We start from the raw sequence: 13449 nt of genomic DNA, 5'->3' as shown, positions 1-13449 counted from the left end.
ACTAAATATGTTGTGAATAATTGGAGCCAGGTTTCTTACTGTTGAAGAAGGGAATAAGAAATATGAAAAGGGGGAAGAAACAGAATGAGCTTTTTGATGATGGATTGGAATTAAGGACTAATGGTTGTAAACTTATTTATCTGTAGATAGACAGATATAGGTGTGTGTGCATGTATGTACACATACATATATTTTCTTGGTCTGTCCATTGAGAAGGCCTAGAAAGACAGATACTTCAGTAGGAGTAAATACACCTAGAACCCAGATCTTAGTTTCTAAATACCGTTTTGCACAAAAAGGAACCAGGAATCCTTGGAGAAATGACTTATTCCATCTCAGGGAAAATACAACATGAGATTGAAACATCTTTTTGGTCATAAAGGAAGGAAGTGGTCAAGGAATGATAGGGACATGTCAAAAGGACACAGGAGAAGTTCTATTTCCATTAATGGTGGAGACACTTAAATGGACCAACCCTCCCAAGGTAACAATTGTACACTCTGGACAAAATATATGAAACAGTTACCTGAAGTGGCTGGAGACTGACCATAAACAGGCAGACAGTGAAGGGGAGTTAAAACTTGAAGGAAAGGACCAGCAATAGTTGAGTTGTATGTTTTTACTCTTTTTTGGTGCCATGCAGGGTGAAGAAAACTCACACAGAAATCTATGGTCTTACTGATTAAAGAATCAAAGAACAGAGTTCAAGGTGACAATAGCAAATGGAAAGTGAAGTGGGAAATTCCAGAGAGAGCCACATGGGGGAATCCCAAATTCTACCTATAAACTCTCTCCAAAGCTAATCCTTGAACTTCACAAGGGTGGTACAGACTCCAAGCAGACCAGCTAAGATAAAAGAGCTGAAAATTATTTCCACTGCAGCCCACCAGAGGAAAGACAGAGTTTGGATTTTGAGCCCAGCCAAGTTAACTGCATGCTAAAATTTAAAAAAATAACAATACTCTTTAGAGAAATATAAAAGAATCAGAGTCTTAACATCATTCAAAATGTCTAGAATACAATCTCAAATTACTAGACATACAAAGAAATAGGAAAATGTAACCTATATGTAAGAGAAAGGGCAATCATCAAGGGAGATCAACCCCAAGATGACCTAGACATTGGAATTAGCAGATAAGGATTTTAAAACAGCTCTTACAACCATGCTCAAAAATATAAGGAAAATATAAATTAATAAAAAGAGCCTAGTGGTGATTTTAGAACTAAATAAAATACATAAAATCTGTGATTGAAAAGAAATTGTTGGATGGTCTTAACATTTTCATTGGCTGGTGTTTGGAGAAGAAAGATTAAAGAGCCAGTGAACTGGAAGATAGATTGATAGATATCTGAAGAAAAGAGAAAAAAGACTAAAAAGGTCAACAGAGCCTCAGAGATCTGTGGAACAATATAGAAACTTCTAAAGCACATGCATTAGAAATCCCAGGAGGAGAGGACCATGAGAATGGGACAGAAAGAAATCTTTGAAGAAGCAAATATGAAAAACTTCTAAATGTGTTAAGAGATATACATATGCATTTTTAAAATATCCTTCAAGAATCAGGGCAAAATAGAACATTTTCAAATAAATGAAAACTAAGGGAGTTCATTGTTGTAAGCCAGACTTACAAGAAATGCGAAAGGTGATCCTTTTTTTTTTTTTAAATTTTTATTGGAGTATAGCTGCTTTACAATGTTGTGTTAGTTTCTATAAAGGTGATTCTTTATACTGAAGAGAAATGATACCAGAAACTCTAAGTAGAATGTGAAAGAACATACAGAAACATAGTCGAAAGAGCAACAGATAAGTTAACACTGAGTTCTAAAATTTTTTAAAAATCAGCCAAAAGAAGGCAAAAAAAGGGTAACAGAAGAGCAAAACAATATATGGGAAAGTAGAAAACAAAACAGCAAAATAGTAGACCCAAATCTAATCATATCAATAATTACATTAAAGATAAATCAAGTAAATACCATAATTAAAAGGCAGAGAGGGCTTCCCTGGTGGCGCAGTGGTTGAGAGCCCGCCTGCCGATGCAGGGGACACGGGTTCGTGCCCCGGTCCAGGAAGATCCTACATGCCGCGGAGCAGCTGGGCCCGTGAGCCATGGCCGCTGAGCCTGCGCGTCCGGAGCCTGTGCTCCGCAACGGGAGAGGCCACAACAGTGAGAGGCCCCCGTACCGCAAAAAAAAAAAAAAAAAGGGCAGAGATTGTCAGACTAGAAATAAAAGCAAAATCCAACTGCATGTGGGCTACAAGAAATGTACCTCAAATATAGGAAATATATATTTGAAAGAAAAAGCATGGAAAAATATATACAGTACAAATTCCAATAAAAACAAAAGTGGCAACGTTAATATCAGACAAAACAGACTTCAAGACAAAGAACTGCGTGAGAGATAAACAGTCTACTTCACAATGATAAACAGGTCAATTCATCAAGAATGCATAACAATCATATTTGCTTATGCACCTAATACTAGTACATCAACATACATGAAGCAAAAATAGACTGAATGAAAGCAAGAAATAGAGAAATCCACATAGTTGGGAGAGTTTAACACACTTCTCTCATTAATTGATACAATAACCAGACAAAAAAAGTCAGTAAAGATATATAGCAGAGCAATACAACCAAGGACCTTGACTTAACATTTATAGAACATGACACCCAACAACAGCAGAATACCAATTCTTTTTAAGTGCATAAGGTATGTTCACAAGGTAGATATAGACTGGCCCATAAAACAAGTCACAACAAATTTTAAAAGACTTATCCTACAGAAGAGATCCTCTGATCACAATGAAATTAATATTAAAAAGCTATCTAGAAAAATCTCAAATATTTGGATATTAAGCAACATACTTCAAATACATGGGTCAAAGAAGAAATCACAAGTTTGAAAATATTTCAAAATAAATGATAATGAAAACACATGACATAAAAATTTGTGGGATGCAGCTAAAGGAACTTAAGAGGAAAATGTATGGTTTTATATGCTTATATTAGAAAAGAAAAAAGGTCTACAAATCAATGGCTTGAGGATCTGCCATAAATAAACTATAAAAAAAGAGCAAAAGGGTCTTCCCCGGTGCCCCAGTGGTTAAGAATCCGCCTGCCAATGCAGGGGACACAGGTTCGAGCCCTGGTCTGGGAAGATCCCACATGCCGCGGAGCAACTAAGCATATGTGCCACAACTACTGAGCCCGCGCTCTCTAGGGCCTGCGAGCCACAGCTACTGAGCCCACGAGCCACAACTACTGAAGCCCGCGTACTCTACAGCCCATTCTCTGCAACAAGAGAAGCTAGCGCAATGAGAAGCACTCTCACCTCAACAGAGTAGCCCCCACTCGCCGCAACTAGAGAAAGCCCACGTGCGGCAATGAAGACCCAACACTGCCAAAAATAAATAAACTTATTAAAAAAAGAAGAGTAAAGTAAACCCAAATTAAGTGTAAGAAAGGAAATAATAGAGATAATGGCTGAAATCAATGGAATTGAAAAGAGACAAGAGAGAAAATTAACAGATCCAAAATTTGGTTCTTTGAAATGATTAACAAAATTGATGAAATCCAAGTTAGACTAATAAGGAAGAGAGAGAAGAAACACAAGTAACAACTATTAGTGATGAAAGCAAGGGTATCACTATAGATCTTGCATACATGAAAAGGATTATAATACATATAATGAACAACTATGCCAATAAATTTTACTACTTAGTGGAGATGGACAAATTCCTTGAAAAATATAACTTACACAAACTGACACATGATGAAATAGAAAATCTGAATAGCTTTATATATCTATTCATTTTCAAAAAAAAAAATTTCCACAGAGAAAAGTCCAGATGGCTTCTCTCCTAGAGTCCATCAGACAATTACGGGAGCATTCACACTAATCTTATATAAACTCTTTCAGAAAATAGAAGGGAAGAAAGTACTTCCCAACTTGTTCTATGAAGTTAGCATACAAAGGGGAAAAATGCTTAACAGTGAAGAAACTTTGCAGACATTACCTTAATCAAGTGATCAAGACTGATGTCACCAGTAGCACTGGGACAAAATGACATCAGCTGGTATTCTGCCAACGAGGCTTTTTTGAAAATAGTCATGAGGAAGCATCTAACAAACCCCAAATGAGGGATATTCTACAAACTTTGAAATATAATCATGAAAGAGAAAGAAATACAGAGGAACTGATCCAGAATAAAAGAGACCAAAGAAACAATACGACTAAATGTAATGCACAATTCAGGATTTTCTTTTACTATAAGGGACATTAATGGGATAACTGGCGGAATCTGAATAAGGTTTGTAGATAACAGCCTTACATAAATGTTAATTTTCTGATTTTGAGAACTGTATTGTGGAATGTAGGAGAATGTCTATTTTTAGGAAATAAACATTGAACTATTTAGGGGTGAAGAACTATCATGTCTGCAGCTTAGTACAAAACAGTTCAAGAATAAAAAATTTTAGGGACTTCCCTGGCGGTCCAGTGGTTAAGACTCTGTGCTTCCATTGCAGGGGGTGCAGGTTCGATCCCTGGTGGGGGAACTAAGATCCCGCATGCCGCATGGCTTGGCCAAAAAAAAACATATGCAAATAATAATGTCTTATACACACACACACACACACACACACACACACACACACACATAGAGGGAGACAGAAAAACAGACAAAGAGAGAGAATAAAAATGATAAAGCAATTGTGATAAATGTCAATAATTGGTGAAGCTAGGTAAAGAGCCTATGGGATTCCTTGTAATATTCTTGCCACTTTTCTGTAAGCCTGAAATCATGTCAAAATAAAAAGTATTAAATGTAGCCACTCTGAAAAACAATATGGAAATTCCTCAAAACGTTAAAAATTGAACTACCATATGATCCAGCAAACCCACTCCTGGGTATTTATCTGAAGAAAATGAAAACAGTAATTAGAAAAGATATATTCACCCTTACGTTCATTGCAGCATTATTTACAATAGCCAAGATATGGAAGCAACCTAACTGTCCATTGATAGATGAATGGATAAAGAAGATGTAGTGTGTGTGTGTATGTCTATATATATATATATAAAATGGAATACTACTCAGCCATAAGAAGAAGGAAATCTTGCCATTTCCGACAACATGGATGGTCCTAGAGGGTATTATGCTAAGTGAAATAAGTCAGACAGAGAAGGACAAAAACTGTATGATTTCACTTATATGTTGAATCTTAAAAAAAGAAACAAATAAGCCAACAAACATAAAATGGAAACTGAGTCACAGATTCAGAGAACAAACAGGTGGTTGCCAGAGGGGAGGCGGGGGGGGGGGAGGAAGAGAGAAATAGGTGAGAGATTAAGAGGCACAAACTCCCAGCTGCGAGATAAATGAGTCACAGGTCTAAAATGCACAATGTGGGGAACAGAGTCGATAACTGTGCAATATCTTTGTATGGTGACATATCATAATTAGACATCGTGATCAGTTTGAAACACAGAAATATTGAGTCATTATGTTGTGTAACAGGAATTAACACAGTGTTGTACTTCAATTGTACTTCAAAATTATACTTCAAAAACAAACTCATAGAAAAAGAGATGACTCTTCAATAAATGGTGCTGGAAAAACTGGACAGCTACATGTAGAAGAATGAAATTAGAACATTCTCTAACACCATATACAAAAATAAACTCAAAATGGATTAAAGACCTAAATGTAAGACCAGAAACCATAAAACCCTTAGAGGAAAACACAGGCAGAACACTCTTTGACATAAAGCGTATCAATAGCAATATTTCTTTGGATCTGTCTCCTAAAGCAAAGGAAATAAATGCAAAAATAAACAAATGGGACCTAATTAAACTTAAAAGCTTTTGCACAGCAAATGAAACCATCGACAAAACAAAAAGACAACCTACTGAATGGGAAAAAATGTTTGCAAATGATACGACTGATAAGGGGTTAATATCCAAAACATATAAAGAGCCCATATAACTCAACATCCAAAAAAACCCCCAAAACCCACAAACAACCCGAGTAAAAAATGGACAGACATTTTTCCAAAGAGGACATGCAGATGGCCAATAGGCACATGAAAAAGATGCTCAACATCATTAACCATCAGGGAAATGCAAATTAAAACCACAATGGATATCACCTCGCATCTGTCAGAATGGCTATCACCAAAAAGAACAAATAACAAATGTTGGCGAGGACATGGAGAAAAGGGAACCCTCGTACGTTGTTGGTGGGAATGTAAATTGGTGCAGCCACTATGGAAAACAGTATGAAGGTTTCTCAAAAAACTAAAAATAGAATGACAATATGACCCAGCAATTCCACTCCTGGGTATATATCCAAAAAAATGAAAACACTAATTCGAAAAGATACATGCACCTCAATGATCATAGCAGCGCTATTTACAATGGCCAGGATATGGAAGCAATTCATCCATCAACAGATGAATGAATAAAGAAGATGTGGTGGGGCTTCCCTGGTGGCGCAGTGGTTGAGACTCCGCCTGCCGAGGCAGGGGACACGGGTTCGTGCCCCAGTCCGGGAAGATCCCACATGCCGCGGAGCAGCTGGGCCCGTGAGCCGTGGCCACTGAGCTTGAGCGTCCAGAGCCTGTGGTCCGCAACGGGAGAAATGAAATTTTGCAATTTCCAGCAACATGGATGGACTTGGAGGGTATTTTGCTCAGTGAAGTAAGTCAGACAGAGAAAGACAAATACTGTAATGGTATCACCTACACGTGGAATCTAAAAATTAAACAAACTAGTGAATATAACAAAAAAGAAACAGACTCACAGATATAGAGAACAAACTGGTGGTTACCAGTGGGGAGAAGGGAGGGGGGGATGGGCAAGAATGGCGTAGGGGATTAAGAGGTATAAACCATTATGTATAAAATAAAAAAGCTACAAGAATATATTGTACAACACAGGGAATATAGCCAATATTTTATAATAAATATAAATGGAGTATAACCTTTAAAAATTGTGAATCACTGTGTTGTACACCTGTAACTTATATAATATTGTACATCAACTCTACTTCAATTTTTTTAAAAAAGATTAGATTTGTGGTTACCAGAGGTGGGGGATGGGCAGGGATTGGATGAAGGCAATCAAAATGTACAAACTTCTTGGCGGGAATGTAAGTCCGTGCAGCCGCTGTGGAATACAGTATGGAGGTTCCTCAAAAAACTAAAAATAGAACTACCATATGATCCAGCAATCCCACTGCTGGGCATATACCTGGACATAACTCTAATTCAAAAAGATACACGCACCCCTATGTCCATAGCAGCACTATTCACAATAGCCAAGACGTGGAAACAACCTAAATGTCCATCGACAGATGAATGAGTAAAGAAGATGTGGTACATGTATACAATGGGATACTACTCAGCCATAAAAAAAGAATGAAATAATGCCATTTTCAGCAACATGGATGCAACTAGAGATTACCATGCTAAGTGAAGTAAGTCAGAAAGAGAAAGACAAATACCATATGATATCACTTATATGTGGAATCTAAAAGATGACACAAATGAACCTATCTTTGAAACAGAAACAGAATCACAGATATAGAGAACAGATTGGTGGTTGCCAAGGGGGAGGGGGTTGAAAGAGGGATGGAGTGGGAGGTTGGGGTTAGCAGATGCTTTTATATACAGAATGGATAAACAACAAGGTCCTACTGTACAGCACAGAGAACTATATTCAATATCCTATGACAAACCATAATGGAAAAGAATATTTCAAAAAAGAATGTGTATATATGTATAACTGAATCACTTTGCGGTACATCAGTAATTATCACAACATTGTAAATCAAGTATACTTCAAAAAAAAATTTTTTAAAAGGTACAAACTTCCAGTATGAAGATAAATAAGTACTAGGCATACAATGTACAACATGATAAATATAATTAACACTGCTCTGTTATATATGAGAGTTGTTAAGAGAATAAATCCTAAGAGTTCTTACCATAAGAAAAAAGTTTCTTTCTATTTCTTTAATTTTGTGTCTATGTGAGATGATGGATGTTCACTAAACTTTGTGATAATCATTTCCTGATGTATGTAAGTCAAATCATTATGTGGTACACAAACTTATACAGTGCTCCTTGTCAATTACATCTCAATACAACTGGAAGAGAAAAAAGTGTTAGAAAAAATTTGTTTGGGGAACACTGCACCCAACTCTCCTACCTGGATATTTCCAACGTCCATTAGCACGTTAAGGCTCTGACAAGTCCTGCACAAGGAAGCCTGTTTAGTATTTAGAGAGCAGAAGATTCACTTTGTCTGAACGGGTATTAATTTCTGACAGAGGGGTTTCGCCAGTGTGTCAGACACTGGAACAGAGCATCAGTGGACTTGAAAATGTATAGGATTTCATCTACGCTGTGGACCCACGGAAAGTGTTTGCCAGATCCCCACTGTCCCTGCCCCGTGGCGTTCCCCAGGCTCTCACCTTCTGTGAGTGTCTCCTTCTGCTTCAGCACACCTGTGAGGGTCAGAAGACGGGGCACGGCTGCCCAGGTGTGCTGGGCTTGGCTCTGCAGGGTCAGGACCTGGCCTCCCCTCTGCTCTTCAGATGCCTTGAGAAAAAGCTGCACTGTGTTCTGGTCTAGCAGTGCCTTGGAAAACAGCCAAATCCTAGGAAGGAAAGTGATAGGGGCATGGAAAACATTGGCATCTATCCCTGCAGGCAAATGGTATTTTACCTCTTCAAATAAGCAGGCCAGCCCATAAGAGGTGCATTCCTGAACCCCACTGTCCAGACCCATCAAGGGACTGCCTTACTGGCCCTCAGCCCACAGGGATACAGGGTAATAGGGGGTTAAGATCATGGGCCTTGAGATCAGTCAAACATGAATTCGAATCCCAGGGCTACTGCTCACTCAATGTGTGGCCTTGCACAAGGACATGACCTCCCTGAACCTCAGTCTCGTCTTCTGTAAAGTGGAGGCAAAAATGGAACTACTGATGTTGATGGGCTGACATTGCTAATGAGTTATCGATGTATGTTGTGATGGTGAGGGACAAGGGAAAAAACAGCTCCAGGAAGCCTGCTGTTAAACTTCCTGGAGCATTGGAGCAGGGGACATGGTCCCTATCATCCCTGTGGTATGTTATTGACAGGACACCATAAGAGATACTTCCCTCAAGTACCAAGACCAGGAACAAGGTCAGCCATGCTTTCCTTGGTGAACATTCACACAGGTACGTGAGGGGGCGTGTGTTTTCCCATAAGGAAGGGCACTGTTTGCAAATAATGCCATTGGTTGGTTTCTCTTTTTTGCACTGGCTACTAGGAAGCCCAGAGACAAATCTTCAGCTCCACTCTAGAAAATGGCATGCATTTTGTTTACCAATGCCACTTTGAGCACCTTCCCATTTTTCCCATTTTTCCTTCCCTTCACCCTAATTTCCTTATGTATTTTTTTTAAACCCAGAACAAGAGTTGGCAAGCTATGCACCTGTGGGCCAAAACCAGCCCACCCCCTGTTTAGTAAATAAAGTTTTACTGGAACTCGGCCACACCCATTCATTTACATGAGTACTCGCAACAGAGACCATATGGCCCACAGGTCCAAAAGTATTTACCATCTGGCCCTTTCCTGAAAGTTTGCTAATTCTTGACCCAGAACAATATATATTTTCATATCTGCCTCAAACCCTTTTTAGATTGGGAATAAAGATGCACAGATGGATGAATAGGCAGGTGGACAGACAGCCGTAGATGGTAATTCCGGGGACAGGGTTATCTAGGACCATGTCCAAAGCCTTAAATCTCCTTGAATTCAAAAAAGCTGCCAGGGGCTTCCCTGGTGGTGCAGTGGTTGAGAGTCCTCCTGCCGATGCAGGGGACACGGGTTCGTACCCCGGTCTGGGAAGATCCCACATGCCGCGGAGCGGCTGGGCCCGTGAGCCATGGCCGCTGAGCCTGTGCATCTGGAACCTGTGCTCCGCAACGGGAGAGGCCACAACAGTGAGGGGCCCGCATACCGCAAAAAAAAAAAAAAAAGCTGCCAAAGCTAGGACTGCAGAGGAAAAAGGAAACTAACATTTAACAGAGACCTAATATGTGCCAGAATGTGCCATACTCAAAGGAGCAGCTCTATGGCAGCTGGAAGCGAACGTTCTCACTGGCCAGAAGCTGGTTTGGAATTCACACGTGCTGTCCAGTTAATTCTAGGACAACCCTAAGAAGCAGGTTGAGAAACTGAGGCACAGAAGGGCACAGTGTCTCACCCAAGGTTCCCGAGGCAGCAATGGCAGAGCTGGGATTTGAACCCAGGCTGGCTCCCTATCCCAGGCCGTATCATAGTGAACATGTCATTATGTGAAAATACAGTCAGAGATGACAAACTGGAGGGAAATACACCAACATATTCCCCATGACTGCCTCTAGTGATTTTTGGTTTACTCCTTATTCATTATTATAATCTTTCAAGTCATCTAAAATGAATGCTGTTGTAACTAAAAAAGAAAACAGATCAAAGTGGAAAATTGAATGCCTCCTCCCTTCCATTTCCTCAAAGCCTTAAAAATCAAGAACGGCACAAACGGGGGTAATTCAGGCATGGTTCCAGAGACACCTCTGGATGATGATTTTCCATCTCCCAGGACGCCAGGCCTTTGACCTCGGAGGCCCCCTCACCCCTCACAGGCCACTTGGGGATGGGTACCTGTCTGGGGCGACCTTGCCGGACAGCTGCAGCTGAACAGCTCTGGGGGCTCTGAGGACCTCCTGGCGGAGAAGGACGTTCATGCCCCAGCCCCGGCTGCTCCTCCAGGTATCCTGGCTGGCAGTGGCCTCCAGCAGAAGGAGCACCTCACCAGACACGTGCACAGACAGGGAGCCGTTGAGGTTGCGCTCTTTGTAGCGCCCAGCAGCTGCCTGCACCTGCAGGGAGGCAGGAGAGAGCTCAGAAGTGGAGGGGGGACAGGAAGGGTCTGTGGGAGCTGGGAATGCAGAAGGCTCAGAAGTGGAGGGGGGACAGGAAGGGTCTGTGGGAGCTGGGAATGCAGAAGGCCCCTTCTTCCAGGAAGCCCTCCTGAGCCACTCCAGCTCTGAGCATCATCAAATGCAGCAGACTGCAAACACTCAGGAGGAGAAATGAGACAGAGAGAAGAACGGGGGACAGCCTTCCCTGAGCCCAGCTCCTGGCCCAGGAACAGAGTCTCATCTTGTCCTTTCCACCACATATCAAGTGGGATTACTTTCTTACAAATGGGGGAACTGTGGCTCAGAGAGGGTCACATATTCAACCTGGGCCCGCCTGGCTCTAAAACTCATGCTTGTCCCTGAAAGGAGGCTGCTGGAGAAAGCAGAGGACCCCTGTACAGCTCAGTTACAGAAAAGGATGCTCCTAACAGTGTGCCCTGGGGACCAGAGGACCCCTAGAAGCTCTGGAGGTCAAAGGGGAGAGTGCCCAGTGCATAAGGAGAGGGCCACACCTGGGGTCGGGCTGGAGCAAAGGCTTGACCAGGGCAATGGTCGGGGGGCGGGGAGGAGTGGGGGTGGGAGCAGCGAGGCCCACTCCTCCACCAGCTCTGCAGGACCTGAAGCCCCTTTCCTGATCTGGGCCTCAGTTTCCCCATCTACGGGGTAGAAACTGGCCTAGCCCGGTCTGCACATTACAATCACATGGGAAGCTTTTATAAGTAAGCCTGGTCCCTCCATATTTGAATTGATAAACTGTAGATCCATGCAATGCAATACTATTCAGTGATAATAAGAAATGAGTTATCAAGCCATGAAAATACATGAAGGAAATGTAACTGCATATTCTAAACGAAAGAAGCCAATCTTTTATTTCAAGAATGAGTCCAACTATATGACGTTCAGGGAAAAGGAAAAACCAAAAAGACAGAAAATGGCTCAGTGGCAGCCAGAGGTTAAGGGAGAGGGAGGGAGGAATCGGTGGATTGAGAAGGACTTTTAGGGCAGTGAAACTACTCTGTATGATACAGTAAAGGCTGATATACGACGCTATGCATTTGGCAAAACCCACAGAACGTACGACACAAAGAGTGAACCCTAAACGTGAACTATAGACTTTAGTTAATAATAAATTAACACTGGTCCATCAATTTTAACAAATGTACCACACTAACGCAAGATGTTAATAAGACGGGAAACTGTATTGTGGGGAAAGGAGGTATATGGGAACTCTCCGTACTTTCTGCTCAATTTTTCTGTAAACGTAAAACTGCTCTAAAAAATGAAGTTTATTAATTTTTTTTAAAAGTGTGCCTGTGACCCCTTGACTAATCGACTCAGCATCTCCAGGCTGGGGTCCAGGTAGGTATGTTCTAAAAGGTCCCCAGGTGATTCTAACATGCAGCTTGGGTTGGGAAGGTCCAGGGTACTCCGTTCTTTCTCTGATTGGCTTCTGTGGGCCTGAGGGTTCCTACAGAGTGTGTGTTCTCAACAGGGGCAATATCACCCTAAATGCATAATTGGTTCTTAGCAGGTAGGTTAAAATAAACAACAACGTCTTATATAAGGCATAGGTATGCATCAGCACATAACAGAAATACAGGACATCTGTGGACTTAAATTTTCATAAAAGGGACGGTTAGAGGAAAAAAATGTCTAAAAAGTCTCCTTGGGCAGGGAGGCAATAATGAAAATTAGGTTGTGAAACACCAGTGGAAAGATACCCCGGAGGGATTTCAAGAGGGAGGATGGGGTTGAGAAGGCCAGCCTCCTGCCCCCATCCCCAGCCCCCATTCAATCACAGAGATAATGTGAGCAAAGGATCCTGCTGCTTTAAAAAGTAATAATAAACTACAAACCCATTAGGTGACCCAGCATCCAAGCTTCCAGCAGGACCACCCACCCACCACCTGCCTTGAGTGCCGGAGGCTACATGGGCTCTGTAGCCAGACTGCCTGAGTCCCCATGCAAGATCCTGCACTTATGTGCTCCATGACCTTGTACAGGTCACGTCACCTCTCTCTGTCTCACAGTCTCATCTGCAGAATGCCGAGACAGCAGCACCACGAGGCATCTGTGAGATGATCCACATAAAGGGTTTAGAACAGAGCCTGGCACACAGTAAACACTCAACGGACATCAGCTCCCGTTACAACTGATGACACCGACGGCACGGTTTCAAATCCTAGATGCCAGCTGCCCTCAGATGTGCCATGGTTTTATATATCTCCTTGAAAGTGAAAAGACTGCTAATGAAACAATGAACCAGCGTGGATTTGAAGACACATCTGATTTCACCGATGCCGACATGTGAAAAAAACGTGCCTCTGAGAATGATCAGTTTCCATAATTCAGAGCCCTTCTCAGGCTCCACTCAAGTTTTCAAAACCCACAGGCACAGCAGCCATTTAAAAATTGCTATCAAGGGCTTCCCTGGTGGCGCAGTGGTTGAGAGTCCGCCTGCCGGTGCAGGGGACACGGGTTCGTGCCCT

The 13449-nt window shown here is 41.7% G+C and overlaps 1 protein-coding gene across 1 annotated transcript in view; it reads right to left on the bottom strand.

The window, feature by feature from the left end:
* LOC136135307 (uncharacterized) overlaps positions 1-13449 on the bottom strand; it is a 181196-nt gene that overhangs the window by 59962 nt on the left and 107785 nt on the right. The window contains exons 38-39 of the mRNA XM_065893207.1: positions 10701-10918; positions 8480-8664 (exon numbers count right to left, since the gene is read on the bottom strand). Of these exons, the coding sequence (XP_065749279.1) occupies positions 8480-8664; positions 10701-10918 (403 nt within the window). The remainder of the gene's footprint in view (positions 1-8479; positions 8665-10700; positions 10919-13449) is intronic.

The sequence above is a fragment of the Phocoena phocoena genome, chromosome 15, assembly GCF_963924675.1.
Source record: "Phocoena phocoena chromosome 15, mPhoPho1.1, whole genome shotgun sequence".
In the NCBI taxonomy this organism is placed as follows: Eukaryota; Metazoa; Chordata; class Mammalia; order Artiodactyla; family Phocoenidae; genus Phocoena; species Phocoena phocoena.
This window is presented reverse-complemented; position numbering and strand designations above follow the sequence as displayed.